Source organism: Lagopus leucura, unplaced genomic scaffold (genome assembly GCF_019238085.1).
Source record: "Lagopus leucura isolate 7727_CA_CO unplaced genomic scaffold, USGS_WTPT01 Super-Scaffold_100017, whole genome shotgun sequence".
In the NCBI taxonomy this organism is placed as follows: Eukaryota; Metazoa; Chordata; class Aves; order Galliformes; family Phasianidae; genus Lagopus; species Lagopus leucura.
Window position 1 is genome coordinate 15,071,487 of NW_024962271.1, and position 20,061 is coordinate 15,091,547.

Sequence of the window (20,061 nt, forward strand, 5' to 3'; positions counted from 1 at the left end):
AAGAAGAGGACTCAACAAAGTAGAAAAAAATAAAGAGAAGAGGTAAGAAAAAGGGAACTATGAGCAGTGATTATGTACAAGCAAGTACTCAGAACCGTTCCAGGCAATCAGGAGGCTTCCTTCAGCCATTCTGCAGTAATCTGAGTAGTTTGGTGTAAACTCTCCATGAAGAACCACAACGTTGAGGTAAACTGAGCTTCTCCAGGCTTCTTTACAGAATTACACCTTCCTAGTGGATATTAACTGAGGGGAGGAACAGATACCAGCTATGAGTAACTTATGTTAGAGAACAACAACTCTTCCTGTACTGGAAATGGGGAGGAAGAGGCAAATCTATGGACTGAAGCCAACAGAGCTGGGAAGAGTGCTGCAATCCAGGATGTGCTACAGAAGTTAAATTTACTACAGAGACAACAAATGCATTTTTATATAAGACTTTAGTAAGACATCATACGAAAATCCTACGTACCACTTTGGTCAGCTATTTTTAAGGATAGTTCTAGAAAAGCTTTGCAGCAGAACTTACACCATAAGGTATTTTAAGACACTGCTTGATCAGCTGCATAAATCCTTAAATAAACTTAACAGAAATTACTTAGAAAAATCAAGCTGGGTATCCAAAATGCTGGCTTAGCCAAGAGGATTTGAAAGCACTCTGAATCACTATTTGTTTGCCATAAAGCAGTCATGTATTTAACCCCACGCTTTCAGGCTTTGGCTGGTTGCTCTAGAAGCCAAGAGGCAGGGTCCTTCTCACCCCATGTAACCACCAGGCCTTTCCTGTCCCCTTCCCCATTTTCTGCTTAAGCCTTAGAGACTGTGAAAGCTTAGCAAGCGTTTTCCGTTGTCTTGTTTGCAGCACGGGTTAAGAGATGCTTCCTAGCCTTGCTCTGAATTTTAACATTTTCCTTTACTGTAAGGACAAGGACTGCTTGGTGTATCCAGAGTTAATAGAAGATAAAAACAGCTGCTGCAAATCAAGAGAACACGACAAATAGGGACAAGGCAAAGAGCCACAGATGCTTCATCTAGAGAAAAACCCACAAAGCGGTGATAGAGGTCTCCAGGCACACACCTACAAAGGTGTAAGAAATTAACTGTTCCCCACCTCCACACGTGAGCGAAGAGCAAGGGACTTCTAACCACACAGGATATTTAATGCAGTCATCAGGAAAGGCTCTCCAACACAAGGATGGCATTGGAGGAGGTTGCCAGGAAAGTACTGAAAGACTGGTTTAGACACGCAGCTGTCAGGCAGGACTGATGGCTAACTGAATTAGCTTCTTATCAAAAGACGTGGCGAGGTCCCATCTTCTATAATTACTCCACTTACCACTGGGACTCTGTGCCCTTTTGCACACATCCTTCATTTGTCACAGGAAGCAAGGACCCAAAGCGAAAGCTAATTAAAAAAAACCCACAGGTTCTCTAGACACATTGAAAAGCTCAGATGGGATGACAACCCCAAGGAAAAAAATGCCAAGAAGGAACCTCTGGAGCTCTCTAGCCAAACTTCCTGCTGATAGCAGGCACAATTGTCAAGTTAGACCATTAGAGCACTGTCCTGATGAGGTTTGAAAATCTCCACGGTGGAGCCTCTATGGTAATCTGTACCCAACTCTGACAAGGAACAGTACCTTCTTTATTTCCCACAAGAGTTTCCTTTCCTGCAGCTGGTGCCCATTGCCTCCCTTCCTTCCCAAGAACAGCCTAGGGCTGTGTTATCTTCGGCGTCCTTACAGGGAGTGAAAGGCTGCTACTGGATCCCTTCTCAAGCTCAAAAAGCCCAGTTCCAACTTGTCACCAGTTCCTACAGCACAACTTCTGCCCAGCCTCTCCCCTCTGAAGAGAGCACACCCGTATGAAAAACCTTTGCCAATCGCCCTGGGGAAGAAGCCGACACTTCTTTCATCTCATAGGAAGGAACAGAAAGACAACAGGCTCCTCCAGTGCTTCATTCCCCTGCTTCATTTTCTCTGTTAACACGTGAGACAATCTGAGAAGAAATAAAAAGTCCTGCCTACAAACATCAAGAGAAACCTATTGGCAAGGGAGGAATGCAAAGCAAACGATCTCCAAATGAAATCCAGATGGACAGCGTCAGGTTGGTGGCTTATGGAGGTGAAGTGATGGAGAGGGCATTTATTTTGCTGAACAATGGCACAGCACAGCTGGACAAACTGCTTGGGTTGTTGCTGATCTGGCTTAAGGCATTACAATCCCAGAAACCAAATCTAGTACAAAGCAAGCCTCTGCACTCCAAATTGTGCTGTTTTGACTGCACACCAACTCAAGTCTATTAAACACCCTCGAATTTGAAAGCCTGTTCTTCTAACAGGGAGTCTGAATCAAACAAGTAGTGAATAAGCCAAGCAGCATCTTTCAATTATACAAGTATGGTAAAAAAATAATCAAAAGGTTTCATAAAACAAAGCAGTGGTGAGCAGCACTGCAATCAACAAGTGCAATAGTGCACAGCAAGGCAAAGCAATTACTGAGCAGAGCTGTGAAGCAGCTGCCCAGGAAGAGTCCCCATCCCTGGAGGTTCCCAGAGCCCTGGGGATGTGGGTGATGGACATGGTGGGATGGGTTGGGGTTGGGTTTCAAGATTTGAGGGGTCTTTTCCACCCATAATGATTCTGTAATCCATAATGAATTCTGAAGGAGCCAGCCTGCAAGAAGCCCAACCTAGCAGAAAAGTGGAGTCCTGCCATGCCTGGCAGCAGCACTGATGGGGCAAAGGATGTGCCAAGTGCCAGAGGGCTTGTTCAAGGGGAAGGAGGACTGTGCAGCTGGGGGTATGGAGGAGACAGTATTGGGCTGCCCTCCTTTGATGACAGTGAGCTAGATCAGTGCAGCTCCAACGTGAAATTGCATCCTCAGATACCAAAGTGCTGAGCGCAAATGAAAAAAGCCACATTTCCAACCTGATGACTGAATTTCAAAGCAGAGCCTACAGAAACCTTGGAGGGGAGCAGGGAGAGGATGGACACCTTTTAAAAGCAGCCTGTTTCCAATGATGGGTAGCTGAAGGGAGTGTTTGCCTCGCCCCAGCCACACTTTCAACTCTCAGCCCAATGCTACCCCCATTAGCACCCAGTTGGGCTGAAGACAAAATAAACTTGGCATAATGCACAAATGTCCTGAGTTGGAACCTGATATGGCCCAAGTGTTTGTTTTCAGGAAGGGGAGTTTTGAGCCAGAAGCCAGGACCAATTTCCATACCAGGTTCTGGGCTCCTGAACCATGTAACAGTCATGTCCTGCTTAGAGAAAGTTAATCTGTTAAAGCAGAAGTGAATTAAGAAAGTCTAAGGAGACAAACCTGGCAGGGTTTTTGGTCACAAAAAGTTAAAATTACGCTTTGACACGAAGCCAAGCCAAGACTCCAAACCTATCAGTTCTTTATGAGCTCCTTCTTACTCTATGCTGTAAAGAACCTGACAACAGCTAAGCATCACACATTTCTAACTTCAGTTATTTGAGCAATATACTGTAAAAATGAAATAAGGCTCATTCTCCCAAACCAGGAAGACAATTACTGAGCTGCAGAACCACGCATTCATTCCATTTCATACAGATGGTAGGAGACTGATCTAACTTGCAGGATCCCTCCTAGCAACCTAATCTTCAAGTGTTAAAACAAACAACAGGTTTGGAGGATCGAATTTGTACATTTCACTGCTAAATAAGCACTATCTGAAGTCTCAAGTTCCCTTCACGTTTCTTTTTTTTTTTCCTCCTACTCAAACAAAAGAATTCTGTATTCCACATTCATTACATACGCTCTAGAAATAATAGTAGTTTACAGGCAGTTTGAGTTAAACAAGCCACAAAAAACCTGCTCTTGTGGCTCTTAGACTTTAAGGTTGTTATCAGCAGTGCTTTGGTCAATTTTGAGTCCTTGAAGGGAAACAAATCAAAACAGATGTTGGCAGAGCTGTTCAAGAAGTTCAGTTTCAGGACAACACACCATGGCACCCAGGATGCATCTCCTCAGGTTAGTCTCTAAGGGTTTTATATCAACTATTATAATCCTAGGAAAAAGAGAGCCAGAGCCCAATGAGCAACCTACAGGCCACACACGAGACAACACCATCCATCCTTCCAAGGTGCAAGCTAGGAGCCACATCTTGAACAGAACTTGTATCCTTCAAAGCCAAATAACTCCTCTGTCAAGCAGCCAAGCATCTCAACACTGGGACGAGAAAACTCATGCTTCATCCTATACATGCACACAGCTTACTTGGCTGGGAGGACTGAGGAGGAGACAGACAGGAGCCTGAAAACTGAGAAATCTATACCTGTTGATGCAGGATCATCTTGATCATCTTCCCTACTTATTTGCAACCAAGCATCACTTGAGGAAACTGGAAGTGGCCTGACTTCCTCCTTCCCTGGTCAAGTTCTGAAGGAATAAAGACTTGTGACTCTATTCTCCCTCCAATGGCATATACTGAGGATCTGATACAAACTGTTAGCAAATACAGTTTGCAGTATGACACAAATTCTTCAAAGCAGCATGGGATTCACTGAAACTGTTCTCCCAAAAATTGGGTTATCATAAAAGCATGGAATAACTTAAGGGAAGGGACCCTCAGAAGTCACCTGGTTCAATTCCTGCTCAAAGCAGGTCTAACTCAATCAGGTTGGATGAGACCACGTCCATCTGAGGCCTAAATATCTCCAAGGCTGAAGGCTAAACAACCTCTGTGCACAGGTCAGAAATTACCAGAGAGAAGAAACAAAGGATGGTTGTGGCCATCGCAGACCAGCAGCAATTTAGGCTCGTCTCTGGCAGTGGCCAAAAGCAGACTCTCAAGATAGACAAAGCAGTCACTTCATTACCCACTACAACAGCAGATTTACAATTGAAACAGCATGCACCAGAAAACTGGCTACTCTCTGAAACCACCCAAGGATCCCATCACCTTTGTGCCCTTTCCCTCACCTGCAGTCTCCGTAGAAACTCAGCTACAGAAACATTTCAGAGATCTGTAACAGAGCTGCAAAATCACCTATTCTGCTAACAGAACAGCCAGGTGTTTTGCTCCAATGCTACAACAACACTGGGAACCATCTGCCATTCATTCTGGCACCTGAAGAACATTCACTTTCTAACAAACATAGAAAGCTCTCAGTTTCAAACCCAACTGAAAGAATTCCTACCACGGAAGTTACGGCATTGATCCCAACGTAGAAATAAACAGCATGCAATTTATTACCTGAAAATGATAAACTAATACTGTAATTTTTTTTTTTAAATTTAACTAACCTGGAGGCTAAACTAAAAATATTAAGAAAAAAAAGGAAGCAACAATGTTATCTGGTCATAGCACTCTGTCATGTATTTCAAGCCTTCTGGTTGGAGGATGGAAAGAAGACAGGAGTGACTATGACAAGAAACTCCCAGATATAAGACACTCAGTCACGGCGTTTTATTAACAGAAACACACATTCATCAATTCATACATATGAATGATTTTAAATGAACATTTAACACAGACTGTAAGCTAAAAAAACACCTTGATAGCGACTTACCAGGAAGCCTGTTCATGTTGACGCCTTGAGCAGAAAGTCCTATTCCCATATACCTTCCAAAAAAAGAATAAAAAGTACAGCATCAGTCAAGCTCAGAAAGGCCAAGACACAAGATTTCCCACAGCCGGGGGGAGAAACAACATAAGCAAATAAATTAAGGTAAGATTGCAGACTGTTGATTGTTATTCCCCCCAAGAAAGCCATTTTCTACCCATCCAACCCAAACCACATCTTTCATTTCATTGTCCAGTTACCCGGTACTCTCAGATCAGTCCACAGCTCTTGTGAATGAGCCTTTGTTTTTATGACTATTGTTAGTTTCATACCATCAGCAAAAATCATCATCTCATTATTAATTTCACTTCCAGGTTATTCATTAAGGTAGTAAACAGCACAGGCTTAGTGCACATCTCTGCAGAGCATCCTCAGCCATGGGGATGAGAGGAAGCAGAGGCCATTCACTCCTCTGCCCCATTTCCTACCTGTTAACTAATCCAACCATCCAGACACGCAGCATTATCCCCTATTTCCATTACCTTCCTTACAGATTCTCGGGGCTGAACCTGGTCAAACAGTGTTTGCAAATGCAATCAGACAAATCTTAACCTACCTATGCATTCAACAGGATTGTGAGGCACAGCCATTCTCCAAGGCTCCTTCCCCAGTAGGTAATATTTATGCACGTACACATTTTGTTTCTTCTATTTCTGTTAATTTGCACGATCTGTAATTCTCTTAATATGCCCTGGAGCCACAGAAACAGCTGCCCTGCTCAGCTTATCTTTAACGAGCTTCACGTTTTTAGGTTACTGAGTCTGAAATTAACAGCTGACTGCGTGGCTCTTGTTCACATAAAGTTATAAATCTAAATAGGTTACAGCCAGTGTCCTACTCTTCTTTCGTAGCACCAGCTTTCTTTCTTGCACTGGTTTACCTGCTCCATAAAATATTAACCATGTCTAAAAACACTATTCCTGATTTGTGCCCCAAAGTGACCTCAGTGGTCACAGGCACAGGTTGATGGTTGGACTACGTGATTTTATTGGTCTTTCCAACCTTAACGGTTCTATGATTTCTTCAAGGCCTGTGGGTTGAGTCCCATGCAGTAACCACTTTCCATTCTTGCCTTCACTGTCTCCACTATTGCCCTGATTGGTCCCAAACACCCACCCAGCCATTCTCTCCTCAGTAAGACAAAGGGAGAAGATAAGATTAAAAACTCATGGATCAAAATAACAACCAGGAGATCACTCACCAGTCACCATCACAGACAGAACAAATTCCACCTGAGGAAGATTTAGTTCAGGTTTTGCTGCCCTTCACCACCTTTCACCATCACAGGGACCACCACCACCACCCCACACATCATTCAGATGCTTTGTGAACGTGGTGCCTTCCAGGCATCTCATAGTACCCATCCCCCTTCAGTTACAAACCCTGATCACAGAGTTGCTAATTACCCTATGGTTCACCCTTTCTTTTAGCTGATCCCCTGTCCAACCTGGGTTATCTTCAGAGCAGACTGACACATGGTCATCTTTCAATAAGGAGAATCCATGGCTGGAATTGCATATTTGGATTGAACTTTGACAAATAGGGCCACGGCAGCACCCAACTACAACCAAGAAACACCAACCCAGGTCCTCTAGCTCTAAGCATGTAGAAAACTACGTAATTACACAAGCACCAGGAAAGTGTTAGCTTTTGTTTATCAAAATAACGAGAAATAACGAGAGGGCCACTGAATCTAGAAAAATTCCCCATGGGCTTTGGCAGCAGCCAGTTCAGGAGCAAAAGGTTTGAACTTCCTGACAACATTTAGGTCAAATTTATCTTGGAAACTCTCCAGTTTCAAAGGACAGAATCCAGGACATTTGGCTGAATCTCCCATTTCTCATTAGGAAGGATAAAAAGAGATTTGTGAGGGTTTCCAAAATACCTTGGTTATCCATAATCACACAGCAAATCTGATGCTCTCTGCGGAAGTGCTAAAAGCCCACAGCCTGTCTACAAAAAGAAGAGCTCAGAACACTCTGCTTGTTCAACAGAACACTGGATGCTCACAGTGGAGCTTGGACACAGAGCATGGAGGATCAAATGCTCTGAGTACATTAGGGTTTGCACTGCTCTTAGGACAGGTAAAAGTTTAGTTACAAAACTAAACTCTGAATAGCCTATAATATGTCCTGAAATAGAAAGCTCAATGGTAAAGACCAGTATTGCTTCAAGATCTACATGACCCAGACAGTGACAAGCTGAGACCTCTGGGAGTTCATTTCAAAGCCTAAATTTCCAAAGAACTGCAAAGATGAAAGAACCTCCTCTCCAAACTAGCTGCTCCTCAGCAACTCAGTGTAAACAGATAAAAACTGTAAATCTGAGGAGGGATACCATAACTGCTAGTACCTTTATGCCACAGAGTCCAACTGGGAAGACACTGCTTGCTCTTTGGTCTATGAAGTCCAGGCAGTTCCTTTAAAAATGCAATTAAACAGTGATATGAAGAACAGCACAGTGGCAATTATCATCTAAGACAACAGCAGCTAGTCAACGTCCTGATGAAAAGTATCAGCAAATGATCACATCTTTTATTAATTGAGATCAATCGCTGGTGTCCATTTCCCTATTTGAGAACCCTTCTACTCAAGGCAGCAGTTGGACTTTCCAGCACCAACAACTACCACTGAACATGGGAAAAAACTAAGTGGCACCACAGGCAAAGTATCTGCTGGAACCCAGAGATGTTTTGGTTAAGGTCCTTCACCAGAAGATCTTAAAGAAATTATCTTGCTATAAAAAGAAAATCACCACGTAGACTATTAACCTCACTGATAAAAGACCAGGGTTAAGAAAAACACTTGCAGAAACACAGTCATGAGGTAAAGACAGCAGATTATGAGCTCCAAACCTACGGCCTCGAGACTCAGCAAAGCCAAGAAATATGGGGGAGAGTAGGGTGGGGGAGCTAACAGAACACGATTAAACTGCACAATAAGGAAGTATTCCAACCAACCACATCCTGAGCTGTATTACTGTGAGTCCCGACCTCCCGGAGCTCACAGTATTTGGATGCTGCTCTCAGATTGAGTTTGGGTCGTCCTGAGTAGGGCCAGGGGTTGGACTAACTGATCCCTGTGGGCTCCTTCCTACTCTAGATGTTCTATGACTGCAATGGGAGATCTTACTGCTGTCCACAGAGGCAAAGGGCCCAGAAAAATACTGAATCTCCACCCTCAGAGAGGTTCAAAAACGTGACTGCATACTGTTCTGAAGAAGCAGATCTAACCGAAGTTCAGCCTGCTTTCAAGTGGAGATGAACCGGATGACCTACCAAGACCCTTTCCAGCCTAAATTATTCAATGATACTTTAACTTCAAGACAATTTTGTTGACAGGCAGCAAACTGTTGGCTACAGAACATAATGTACAGTATCAAGCAAGCTGCGAGAAGACAGGACTTTAATGCACACACGTACATCATGAGCTGATCTGATCCCATCAACTAACTGACCACAGCTTCCTCCTCCCTGGTCATCAAAGAGAATGAGTTATCCAGGAAAAAAACTTGTTCTTGTAGTTTCTACAGAACAATCCTGAACTCTCAAACAAAGAGTGCCATGATGACAACTCCTGCCAGGCATGCTGCCACAAGGACTCGGGCTCATGGTGCCCTGAACCTAGAGCTGACTTGAAGAAAAGCAACATGGAAGGCTCTGCTCTGATGTAGAGAGCTCAAGGATAACAGAAAGCACTGTGAGGAAGAGAAGAGAAAGTGCTGTGTTATCTCATTCATTGGGATCTCCATTGTATAGATTTCTTTCTCCTCTGAAATCAAAGCCTTTTTAAAGATCACATTCTGCAGCTCATGGCTTACCTACTTCATCCTTTAGAACTCTTGAATGAAGACCGCATAACCTCTAATGACTCCTTCCTGTGTTTTATTGACAAATAACATGATTGTGGTATTAACTCATCAACGGAAGCCAAATCATCCTTTAAATGCAGACTGAAGCAGCCTGGCGTTTGGAAGCCTCTAAACATTCCTCCACAACGGACACATCTGCAAAGCAGTTTATTTCTCTGCCGTGGCCCTACCTTCTCATAGCCCTTCATAAGAAATTCTCCTGAATCATCTCCTGGTCTTACAGACTCTCTGGCTCGCCTCCTGTACCTGCTGTTTTGGGAGGGAAAAGCATTCTTTAACATCTGACTGGCCAAACACCCAGCAAGTCCTTCTGCTCAACACTACGGTGCTTTTACACTTCAAGTTTGTTCTTTGCATTTTTCTCATCTAATAAGACTTCAAGCTTTGCTTGAAGTATCCCCTATCCTCTCTCACCCTTGTGTCTAATTGTGTCAACTGTATTCACTGTTCATTTTGAGTCTTTCCAATTAGTTCATACCCATGTATTCTGATCCTCCAAGACGAAGCCTGCTTGAAGAGCCTCCATGCCATCTGAAAGCATTTTACCTTTATGATTCCATCTTTTTAGTAACTTGTCTTAAAGAAGCCTCCTCAATTTTTACAGCATTCGTTGGCTGTGGTTGTTTCCTTTGGAGGAACATGAAAGAATTTGGGTTTGGGGGCCTTTTTAAAGTGCCCCTCAAAGGACGTTAAACACAAGTATTTCTATAATGTTTTAAAAACCATTTTCTGCACTGCTCAGAGCATGAGTCAGAATTACATCCTCTCATGAGTTCCCTGACTAACCTCTGTGCATCAGTCACTCACAGCATCTAAAAATTTCGTCTCACACTCCTGTGTGACACACACATGATCCATAAAGAACAAACTATTCCAAAGCTGTGTTTACAGCCTGCCAGGCACAATATGGAAGGTTTCTCCCCAGAGCTGCAAGGTGATCTCTTGCTTTTCATCGCCCACCTTCTTCAAGCATTGACAGCTCATACAGCATGTTAGCACTTCCATTTTCTTATTCCTCCTGAGTCTGGAACCCCCTGCTGCTGCAATTTTCCATGCTACAAAGCAAACTTTGCTGTTTCAGTCTCTTCCCAACTGTGCACACTTGCAGCGAGGACCAGAGTCCACAGCTGAAGTTATTCTCCAGCTGTATATTGCTTCAGAGAGCAGTGAGAAGTGCCACCTCTGCCAATTGCTCAGGCCTCGACGAGCTGTGATTCAGAGTTCAAGGTCCCAAATTGTCTGGATACACAGCAAAAGCACCATTAAGTCTGAACCATTAATAGCAGAGTGCTTGGCCCTGCCTCTGGCAGGCCTGAAAGCACGCAGCAAGAACCTGTGCAGGAGCAGGCTGCTTGGTTGCACCAGCAGAATGATCCAGCTTCACTGGTATCACAGCTGCAGCACTCTGATAGTGTCTCTTCTGTCCCCAGCTCTTGCTGGATAATGACACAAAGCAGCTGTAGCACTGCACCGTCACCATTATGGCTGCAATACTGAGCCAAGCGTTGGAAGCTAAGAAATAACAACCATCAAACTCAGATAAAATAGGTCATTTCCCACTTCACTTATCCTTGTGAACTTGTATTTTCTATGCAGTTCCATCCTCCCTCTTTTCAGCATTACAGCAAATCCCGCTCACATAAACAAGGGCAAAATGTGTACAACAGTGTCTTTCCATTTTAGGACAAAACAGCTTTAAATTAGGGCTGGAAGCTTGTATTTTTATAAGAAGTAAGTACTACAAACCTAGAAGTTCTAAATTTAAGATTACATTTCAATCTAGACACACAACATCACGGAAATCATGGAATCATAGAAAAGCTTGGGTTGGAAGGGACCTGAAAGATCATCCAGTTCCAGCACCCAGCCGTGGGCATAGATCAGAGTGCCTGGAACCCATCAAGCCTGGTCTTCAACGCCTCCAGGAATGGGGCATCCACAACAAAACATGAAGATGACCACAAGCCTTCCTGGTTCATAAAATGCTTCTCCTTACAATTAGAACAATCATTAACATAAGATTGTAATGACTGTAGAAGTGTACACACAATTTACAGACAATATAAGATATCTTGCTCAGCTTGCTGGATATCACCTCCACAGCCCACAGATTATATCCAGAACTTCACATTGTCACACACTTGATTGCTAGCTATTATTTCAGAAGATGCTAGCTAATTTGCTTTTCCCATCTCCTATCGATTAACACATCAGAAGTGATGGATGAAATGAGCTTTCAGACCTCCAAAGCCTCACATTATAAAACCCACTCTATTCTTGAAAATTAAGAGAGAAAAATACATCTCCAGCACTAAAAGCATCAGTTGCCTCCTGAACTACTTGCGGACAAACTCAATATGGATGGGGCTCTGAGCATTGGTGGAGCTGTGGGTGCCCCTGCTCACTGCAGGCAGTGGGACTTCAAGGTCCCTTCCAACTCAAATGAATCGACTATTCTATGACCATTCATCCACTGCAGTCACTTTTTGAGGGACCCAAAGAGACTCGTAGAGGATGCACAGCTGGTGAGGCACTGATATGGCTGTACAGAATAAATGTCAGCAAAACAACAGCATCCACCTTCAAAAAAAGATCTCCTGAAACCACCTTCTCAGTAGCTGTTAGAGGATACTTCCACCTGCCCCCACACCACTCAGAAGCTTCAAAACTGCTCCAGCACTTATTCAGCAGATCAATTCCAAACAGAGCAGAAAGGCAGACAAAAATAAATGCAGACACATGCCAGTGATTCAACCAGGAGAACAGTTTTGTTTCCCCTCATCAGCAACTTAGGCAGTTACCATAGCACCAAACTCCTTCCAACTTCTATTGCACCTCAGCCCTGCCCTGTGGAAACCAATGGCTTTTTAGAAGTTAAATAGGCTCAACCAGCCAGGCTCAGCAACAAGTAATTAAAAAAAATCATTTAAAAAAACCCTCCCTGGAAGAGAGAGAGCAAGAAAAAGCCAAAGCAATGACTGTACCTCAACATCAACCAGTAACTCTTACAAAAGACCTCACTCTGACCTGCTGAGTTGGCCAAGAAGCATTACGTGTTGTCACGGGCAGCCACAGATGTTCTGTGGCAGTGACAACATTTCACTAATCCAAATTTAAACAAAATGATGTCCTGAGGAGGCTGCTCTTGGTGTTAGGCAGGGCACACTTTGGCATATTCATCCACTAATTCTAGAAGTAATGCTAATCCCTGCATCATAGCTTGGTAGTCACTCTGCCACCTCGGTAGGAGTCTATCAGACAACCCAAGTCTGTGGTCAGAACATTTCATTTCTCTTCATTCACAGAAACTCGTAGCAGACTGATTCAATACAGAATTTTAGCAGTAATCACACCATATAATTTTCATTCATTTTCTTAAGTGGTTTTGACTTTTTGATACGTACAGTTTGGGTATTCATAGCCTGGGACATCATAATAATGAGTACCTTGAGTATTTCCCTAACCCTTGAGTTTTGCTTCATGTTGTTAAGTCCCTTTTTAGCCAACTCTCTGGATGCAGACTGGCCACCTGTGGCTCACTGCACACACACACACCACAGTGGCAAGTCTTTATCTGACACACAACCAGCGGAGGCCAGGCATCAACTGCACCATTACTGTACAACCCTGCTTTGCATCCTGTTTACAGAACTTGCACCGTTCACACTTGCTGCACACTCACCATTTCCTACCTGTTCACTTCCACTTCTCCTGACATTCACATCAGATAATGGGCAGGGTATGGGGAAGGCTTAGACTCAGATGTGCTGCTTCTCCTTTACTGACCTGCAGAAGGACTGTTCTTCCTCACTATCCATGCTGCACAGCCAAGCGAGCAGTGGTGCCTGACACGTGGGCCTCAACACAGCAGTGGGGTGACCACCTCTTCCATGGCTTTGCACCCCCAGGGAAGCACAGAACCAGGCTGCATACAGCATCACTTCTCCTTCCATCACAGCACCCACCTTCACCCATCTGACACGTCAGATAAAAGGCAATCAGCACAAGAAGAGAATCAGACATTGCCAAGCTACCCCTGGAACATGTCTTAGATGCAAGGAATTAACACAGTATAGTGTTCTCTGCCTTGAACGATATGGTCTTTGTAACCAGTTTGCATTTAGCAAGCACTAGATTTTTTAAATTGCCTTTAAGATTTGTGTACATCATTAAGAACATCGTTGTCCCTGCCCACTGCCTTTTGAAACGACCATCCAAGGAAGATCATCCAACACAACCAGCAGAACCCTTCACACCATCTCTAAGGCTGCCCTGAAGGTCTCACATTCCCATACACACAGCTTCTCAAGGAGCCAGAGGCAAACAGCCCCCAGCAGCAGCATCCACCCACGTGACAAGCAGTTCTTCGAGCTAAAAGATGAAGCTCCAGCACAAGCATGACACACAGACAGCCTACCAAACAGCCAGTGTGAGAGTTCTGCAGCTAGTCTAAAGCTGCTTTGTGCAAGCAACCCACAAAAATGCTCACGATCCAGCAGGAGGGCTAAGAACAGACCTGTTCTTCGACAGCAAGTAACTAACACTGAAGTTCCAGCACCTGGATCTGTTTGGCTTCTGAAGAGCAGGAAGGAAGAACACACAGGTAGTTTGAGGATGGGGGAAGAACACAGCAACAATAGAATTCACATACACCTGTACTTGTAATCTGTCAGCCTTAAGCATGCCAAGAACCAAGAACATCTCTCTCGAGTGCCAGAAGAGCACCCAGTGCTTAGGAGGCACTCCTATGCACAAAATAAATAAGGGTGAGTCAGAAGGAGGAAGAAAGCAATTAGTCCATGGCTGTAACTGAACCAGGGCAGTATACTTTGGATGAAAAGAGGTCATTTCTTCACCCAGAAAGCTGCAAGAATTTCTGCAAGAGACCTGAAAGCAGTGCTCAACCCCAATGCTACTTCTGATTCTTCCCTGAAAAGAAAGATATTACAGCTCTCTGAAAAGAAAGATACTACAGCTCTCCTTAGCGCCTTCTTACTGCATGGTACTGCAAGGAACCATGTTGGGATGGCTAAACAATCCCAGCCTCTCCTCTTCTGAAGGCCTGTGAAGCTCAGCAGATAAGAAGAAAGATTTACCCCATTTGAAAGCTGGGGACACAAAGGCAGGAAAACATGCCAGTTTAGCATTGCTTGGGTCACAAACCTGGAAGCCATTTATGGTGCCCAAACCACGCTGACACAGTGTCACTCCTTACAGAGTGCCTTGTCTGCATGCTGAGACGCACCGAGGCTCAAACTGAACAACTGGCAACACACAGATGTCAATGAACTTGTTCTGTAGGCCACGACTCGTAGCAAAGCGGTAGTGAACTAACAACATCACTGTCACACAGCAGAAATTCCTTGGATTGGCGTTTTATTACACAGACCAGCTCAGAGCAAGCAGCCCAAGTCTGTGATTCAAAGGCTTACAGCAGCCTGCAGCCTCTTCTGCTCTTTCCCAAACCACCACCACTAGCTGGCAGGACTCCTGCCCTCCCAGCCATCCCCACGCTTGCAGTACACACACAGCTACATCTAAAACACTGAAGCAAGATTACACAGTCAGAGATTCATAATGCACCCCGTCACACTGATGGCATTTCAGAGACTTTTGCAGCGTCCTGTGCCAAGCCTTGAACTGCCTGTCTCGTTGTCTGAGGTGGGCCCTGAATTCACGCCAGGTTTAGAGAGTGGAGAGAATTGATAACCCATATCAGTTCACCACCTGCAACCTGACATTGTCCCATGGATGGGGGGGGAAGGGACACGCTGCTCCAAGGCAGTGACAAACAAGTTAGGCCTGGTTAAAGAAGTCACCTGTGGTGCATGGATTCCAGCTCCTCGGTTGGACGACGAACATTTTGGAACCACACCATCAAGGATCTCTAAAGTGGAAGTGGTTCTGGTTTTATTGGTGGATAATGTAATGCTCTGTGGTGGTGCTTCAGAAATAGCACTGACTGGCTCCAGAAAGAATCCCAACTCCCCAAGCTGAGGTCAGGAAAGACAAATAATGCAAGGCTGAAAAGAAGCACATTGAGGCAAGAAAATAGAATTCTTAAGAGCTGGTTATAAGCAGCCACAAGCATCCTGAGGCTGGATGAGCCTGGCACACATTAAGCCCTCTAAAGGCAAAGAAGCTCTGAAAGACAACGTGCATCAAAGAGATGAGTGAGCAGAACAAAATTAGAGTCAGTAGGCTGCTACCACAACATCTGCTCATCCTTTAATGAGTAAATACTGACAAGGCAACAGGGAGGAGGAAAACTTTCTTTGCTACCCCAAGGTATGGGACGGCCGGCTCCCTTCCAACTGTAGGGTCATGTTCAACTGGTAGGCCAGCTCCAAAAAGGGTAAACCTGTCCTTGTCTGTGCGAGTTACCTTCAGGAAAGAAATGGTGTACATTATCACATACACATAGGAATATTGAAAGACAAAATAAAGATGAGAAATGAAGATTTGACTAGAGCATCATTGCAGAAGGAAGGCATAACACAAGCTGAGATCACTGTTAGGATCTCAGAATAGCATCTCCACCTGCCCCAAAGCAGGGCCACATCCAAGAGGACCTCAAACTGCACTACACAGTGGTCAAAACCTACAGCCTCTGAAGCCAGAGTGTCCTACCAAGGCAGTTTTCCAACTTTAGGCTTCCACTCTTGCAGTTGACTTCTCAGATCAGCTGCTGCTCAGCAAAGTTCACATAAACCACATCAGTGGCACATACAGCACTCCGGGAGCAGAACAGAGCCCTGCTGATAACAATTCACCCATTATTTATTCTGGTTACACCCAATGAATAAGAAAGATTTTTGTTCAGCTTGCTATGCAGGTTAACAGAGCTCCCTTCCACACCGTTCAGTGTCACCGAACATTTTTATCCAGTTTATTAGGGCAGCTGAATTCGTTCCCACAACCAGAAGGACAGGGCTGGAGATACCACCAATACCCAAAAGAAGGGCATCAAACAGAGGGCAAGCCATAGGGAGGCTGCACCTCCCACACCAGAGCCTAACACTACATTTCAGTCCATTGTAACAGCAAGTCAACTTCAAGCAGCAGCTTGAGCTCCTCTTTTCTCCACTAAAAGACAGGGGGAACGTAGAAGCAATACACAAACCAGAAGAATACTTTCTGTTGCCAGGTAGTTTTTCTCTTCAGAGGTATATATACTTCAACATTCACATCAGAACTGCTTTTATTTTAGTTTTGTGGAAGTGTTGCCTGAAGCTTTGATAGATGTATTTCACGAAATAAGACCACTTGTTCTTTGAAACTGTGGAGAAAATAAATACAACAGAGGGCTGGGGAGAGCACCAGGGGTGCAACAGCCACAGAACCACAGAATGGCCAGGGTTGGAAGGGACCTCGAGGATCATGAAGCTCCAACCCCCTGCCACACGCAGGGCCACCAACCTCCACATTTCACAGCAGCCCAGGCTGCCCAGGGCCCCATCCAACCTGGCCTCCAGGGATGGACGGGGCATCACAGCCTCTCTGGGCAGCTGTTCCAGCACCTCACCACTCTCATAGTACAGAACTTCCCCCTGACATCCAACCTCAATCTTCCCTCCCTCAATTTAAAACCATTTCCCCTTGTTCTTCTGTTATCTGCCCTTTCAAAGAGTTGACTCCCTCCTGTTTATAGGCTCCCTTTAGGTACTGAAGGCTGCAATGAGGTCACCCCACAGCCTTCTTTTCTCCAGGCTGAACAAGCCCAGCTCCCTCCCTTGCAAGCCATCTTGTGGCCCTACCAATTCACAGACCTTTGTATGTCCACAACATGCCCACAACAAGGAAGAAAAGACTCAAAAGTGAAAACCATCCATACTAAACCTGCAAACAAGAAGGAAGATTTGATTTGTAGTGTGCAAACAGAGACCTGGCTTCACAGCCTGGACACGCTGTAAACCCCACTGCTAGAAAAGCAGCCAGGAAAATTAACCTGGCAGTAGTCAATGCAATGCCATTAATGCAGGCTTCACAGAGGATGATAAATTCTTCACCAGTTCATCGTGCTCCACCTTCATCAACAAAGGAAGAAAGAATTCCCCTCAATGACAGTTATGCAACTTGTTTGATTTAATAATTAAACAGAGAATTGCCTAGATGCATAACCCCAGAACATTTAAACAACCAGTTCCCATCGTTCTCTAACTTGATTTATAAGCTGTAAGTATATTCTGAAGAACTGAAAAATAACTTCTCACACATATTCTAAGGACGTCCAGTTTATCCATTTAGAATTCACTTCTGCTGTATTTCCACCTTCCTGTAGCAGATATTTGGGAACAGCAGGGCTGAGGGGAAGGAAACAAATATTTCCTTCAAACTTTTCTTCTTTGCTGTGCAAAATTATTTCACAGATTGTTTTAATGAGATATTTATACTCTACCACTACTACAGCACTTCCATAAAGCAGCACATTTTGGCTCCTAATTCTTTTTTTTTAAGAGAGTTATCAGCTGCAAATCAGATATTCCAGTACAGCGACTTGCTTTACATCCACAAAGTTGCCCTCAGCATTACTTCCTCCTGTGAGAGCTCAGGAGAGCAAAGTAAACTAACAGGTGATGTGAGCTGTCATCTGTCTATCAGCGTGAAGCCTCCAAAGAAAATGAAAGGGTCTCTGCACTGCAGAGCAGCAGAGGTTGAGCAGAACAGCAGCCAGGCAGTGGCTGAGCAAGCAAGACTTGCTTGGGCAAGGCTGTTTGCAAATGGGAATGAGGTGAGAACTGCTTACTGACTGTGGCTGGGGGTATTTGTGGGTTTTGTTCCAATGAATGTCTGAGGAACAGCATCTATTCAAGAAAGGTAAAAAGTCGGACCCCCTCCTGCTTATAAGCTGCCTTCAATTACTGGAAGGCTGCAGCAAGGGCTCCCCACAGCCTTCTCCTCTCCAAACTAAGCAAGCCCAGCTCCCTCAGCCACGAGACAATTCACCTTGCCCCAAAATAATGAGGATAACAAAGCTCAGTTGTCCTCCTGAGTCACAAGGGCCTCTAAGATGTGGGTTGATGGCCCTGCCCTGATGAGTCTTACAGACACTGCTCCTGTTTACCAAGTGGGGATCACCAACAGGAAAGAGAGGCTGCGAGATGTGCTGACAAGCCAACAGCAAACAGAAACACCTATTTTACAGAGAGGGAGGGAGGGAGGATAAAAGTTCAGCGCTTCCAATATAGTTAAGGTTGAACTGTGACAGGCATCACCGTGATGAAAGCACGAGTTATTTGTGGCAGCTCAGGAACACCAGAGTCACGTAGGTCCTGCCAGCCTGCTCAGCTGAGCGATGCTGGGAGCAAGGCAAGAACAGAACCGTGGAGAGGGAGCTCCTCCTTCATCCTCCTGCCCAAACAGTAAATAACACCAAACATCCCACAGTCTGGAGTCTGCCATGCAAATGCCACAGCCTCCCCAGGCACACCATGCCAGGGCTTAGAATTTTCCCATGGAAAACCATTTGCTCACATCCAGCTGGTGTGAGCATCCCCTTGCCACAACTTGTGGCCATTGCCCTTTGTCCCGTTGGACAACGCACGTAATGGCTCAGGAAATTAAGCCCCCAGTAAACCTTCACAGAAGCGATGGCCTCAAATTGAACCGGGGGGGGGAGTCGGTTTGGGTATGAGGAGCAATTTCTTCTCTCAAAGAGAGGTGATGTATTGGAATGGGCTGCCATGGGAGGTGGGGGATTCAGCATCCCTGGAGGCGTCCCAGAGCCGTGGGGATGTGGCACTGAGGGACGTGGGCAGTGGGCACAATGGGATGGATTGGGCTCGATGGTCAGGAAGGTCTTTTCCACCCTTCATGACTCTGTGATTCTATGAAAACTCTTCAACACCCTGAATTGATCTCCATGAGGGCTGACTCTGACCCTCCATCTGAAAGTAGAACCCTGCTCCCTTATTGGAGAGGGAAAAAAAACCAGTGATTTCTGACACTGATGTCAACAGATTAAATCATTGCAGCTGCTGTGATGCGGCCAGTTTTCAACCAGTTATCTTCTTGACCCACGAGACTGAGTAACAGGCTGTGGGCATGAGAGAAGGCACACACACATAAGGCAAAGGGAAGGTGACATGGAACTGCTTCCTTTGTGTTCATGGCAGACAGGGAGGTGAGAACAGGGCTGCAGCTAATCGAGGGGCTGCAAACTACGTTCCATTCTGAGAATAAGAACCACCTCCCCAGACACGGTATCACAAACCACAGACCCACACACAGATGGATCTGGTTTGTTACGTGAAGAATCCAACCCCCTTTCCCAGACAGCTCCTCAGTGGCAATCTGCCAGCCTCTCCTTTAGCAGAAAGGAAAACAAAACCAACAGACAAATGTGTTGCCTCAACAGCAAAGACTAAAACCATCAATATGAGAACCAACCACTGCTCAGCCAAAAGCAAGACCCAGTCATCTTTCTTCAGCTCAGTGAAGGGTGTCCACATCTCACTGCCTGAGCAGTGGAAGATCCCAGGCTAAGAGAAGCTGATAACTCTTAAGTTAGTTTCTTAAGTGCACCAAATGGACTCGTTGCACGCTGTGGCCTGGTAGGAGGACATACCCCATAAAAGCAACATCTCAGACTGCCAGC

The 20,061-nt window shown here is 44.9% G+C and overlaps 1 protein-coding gene across 2 annotated transcripts in view; it reads right to left on the reverse strand.

The window, feature by feature from the left end:
- RANBP10 (RAN binding protein 10) overlaps window positions 1-20,061 on the reverse strand; it is a 54,500-nt gene that overhangs the window by 30,828 nt on the left and 3,611 nt on the right. For both annotated transcript variants that reach the window (XM_042876976.1, XM_042876977.1), the window contains one exon: window positions 5,541-5,593. In XM_042876976.1, the coding sequence (XP_042732910.1) occupies window positions 5,541-5,593 (53 nt within the window). The remainder of the gene's footprint in view (window positions 1-5,540; window positions 5,594-20,061) is intronic.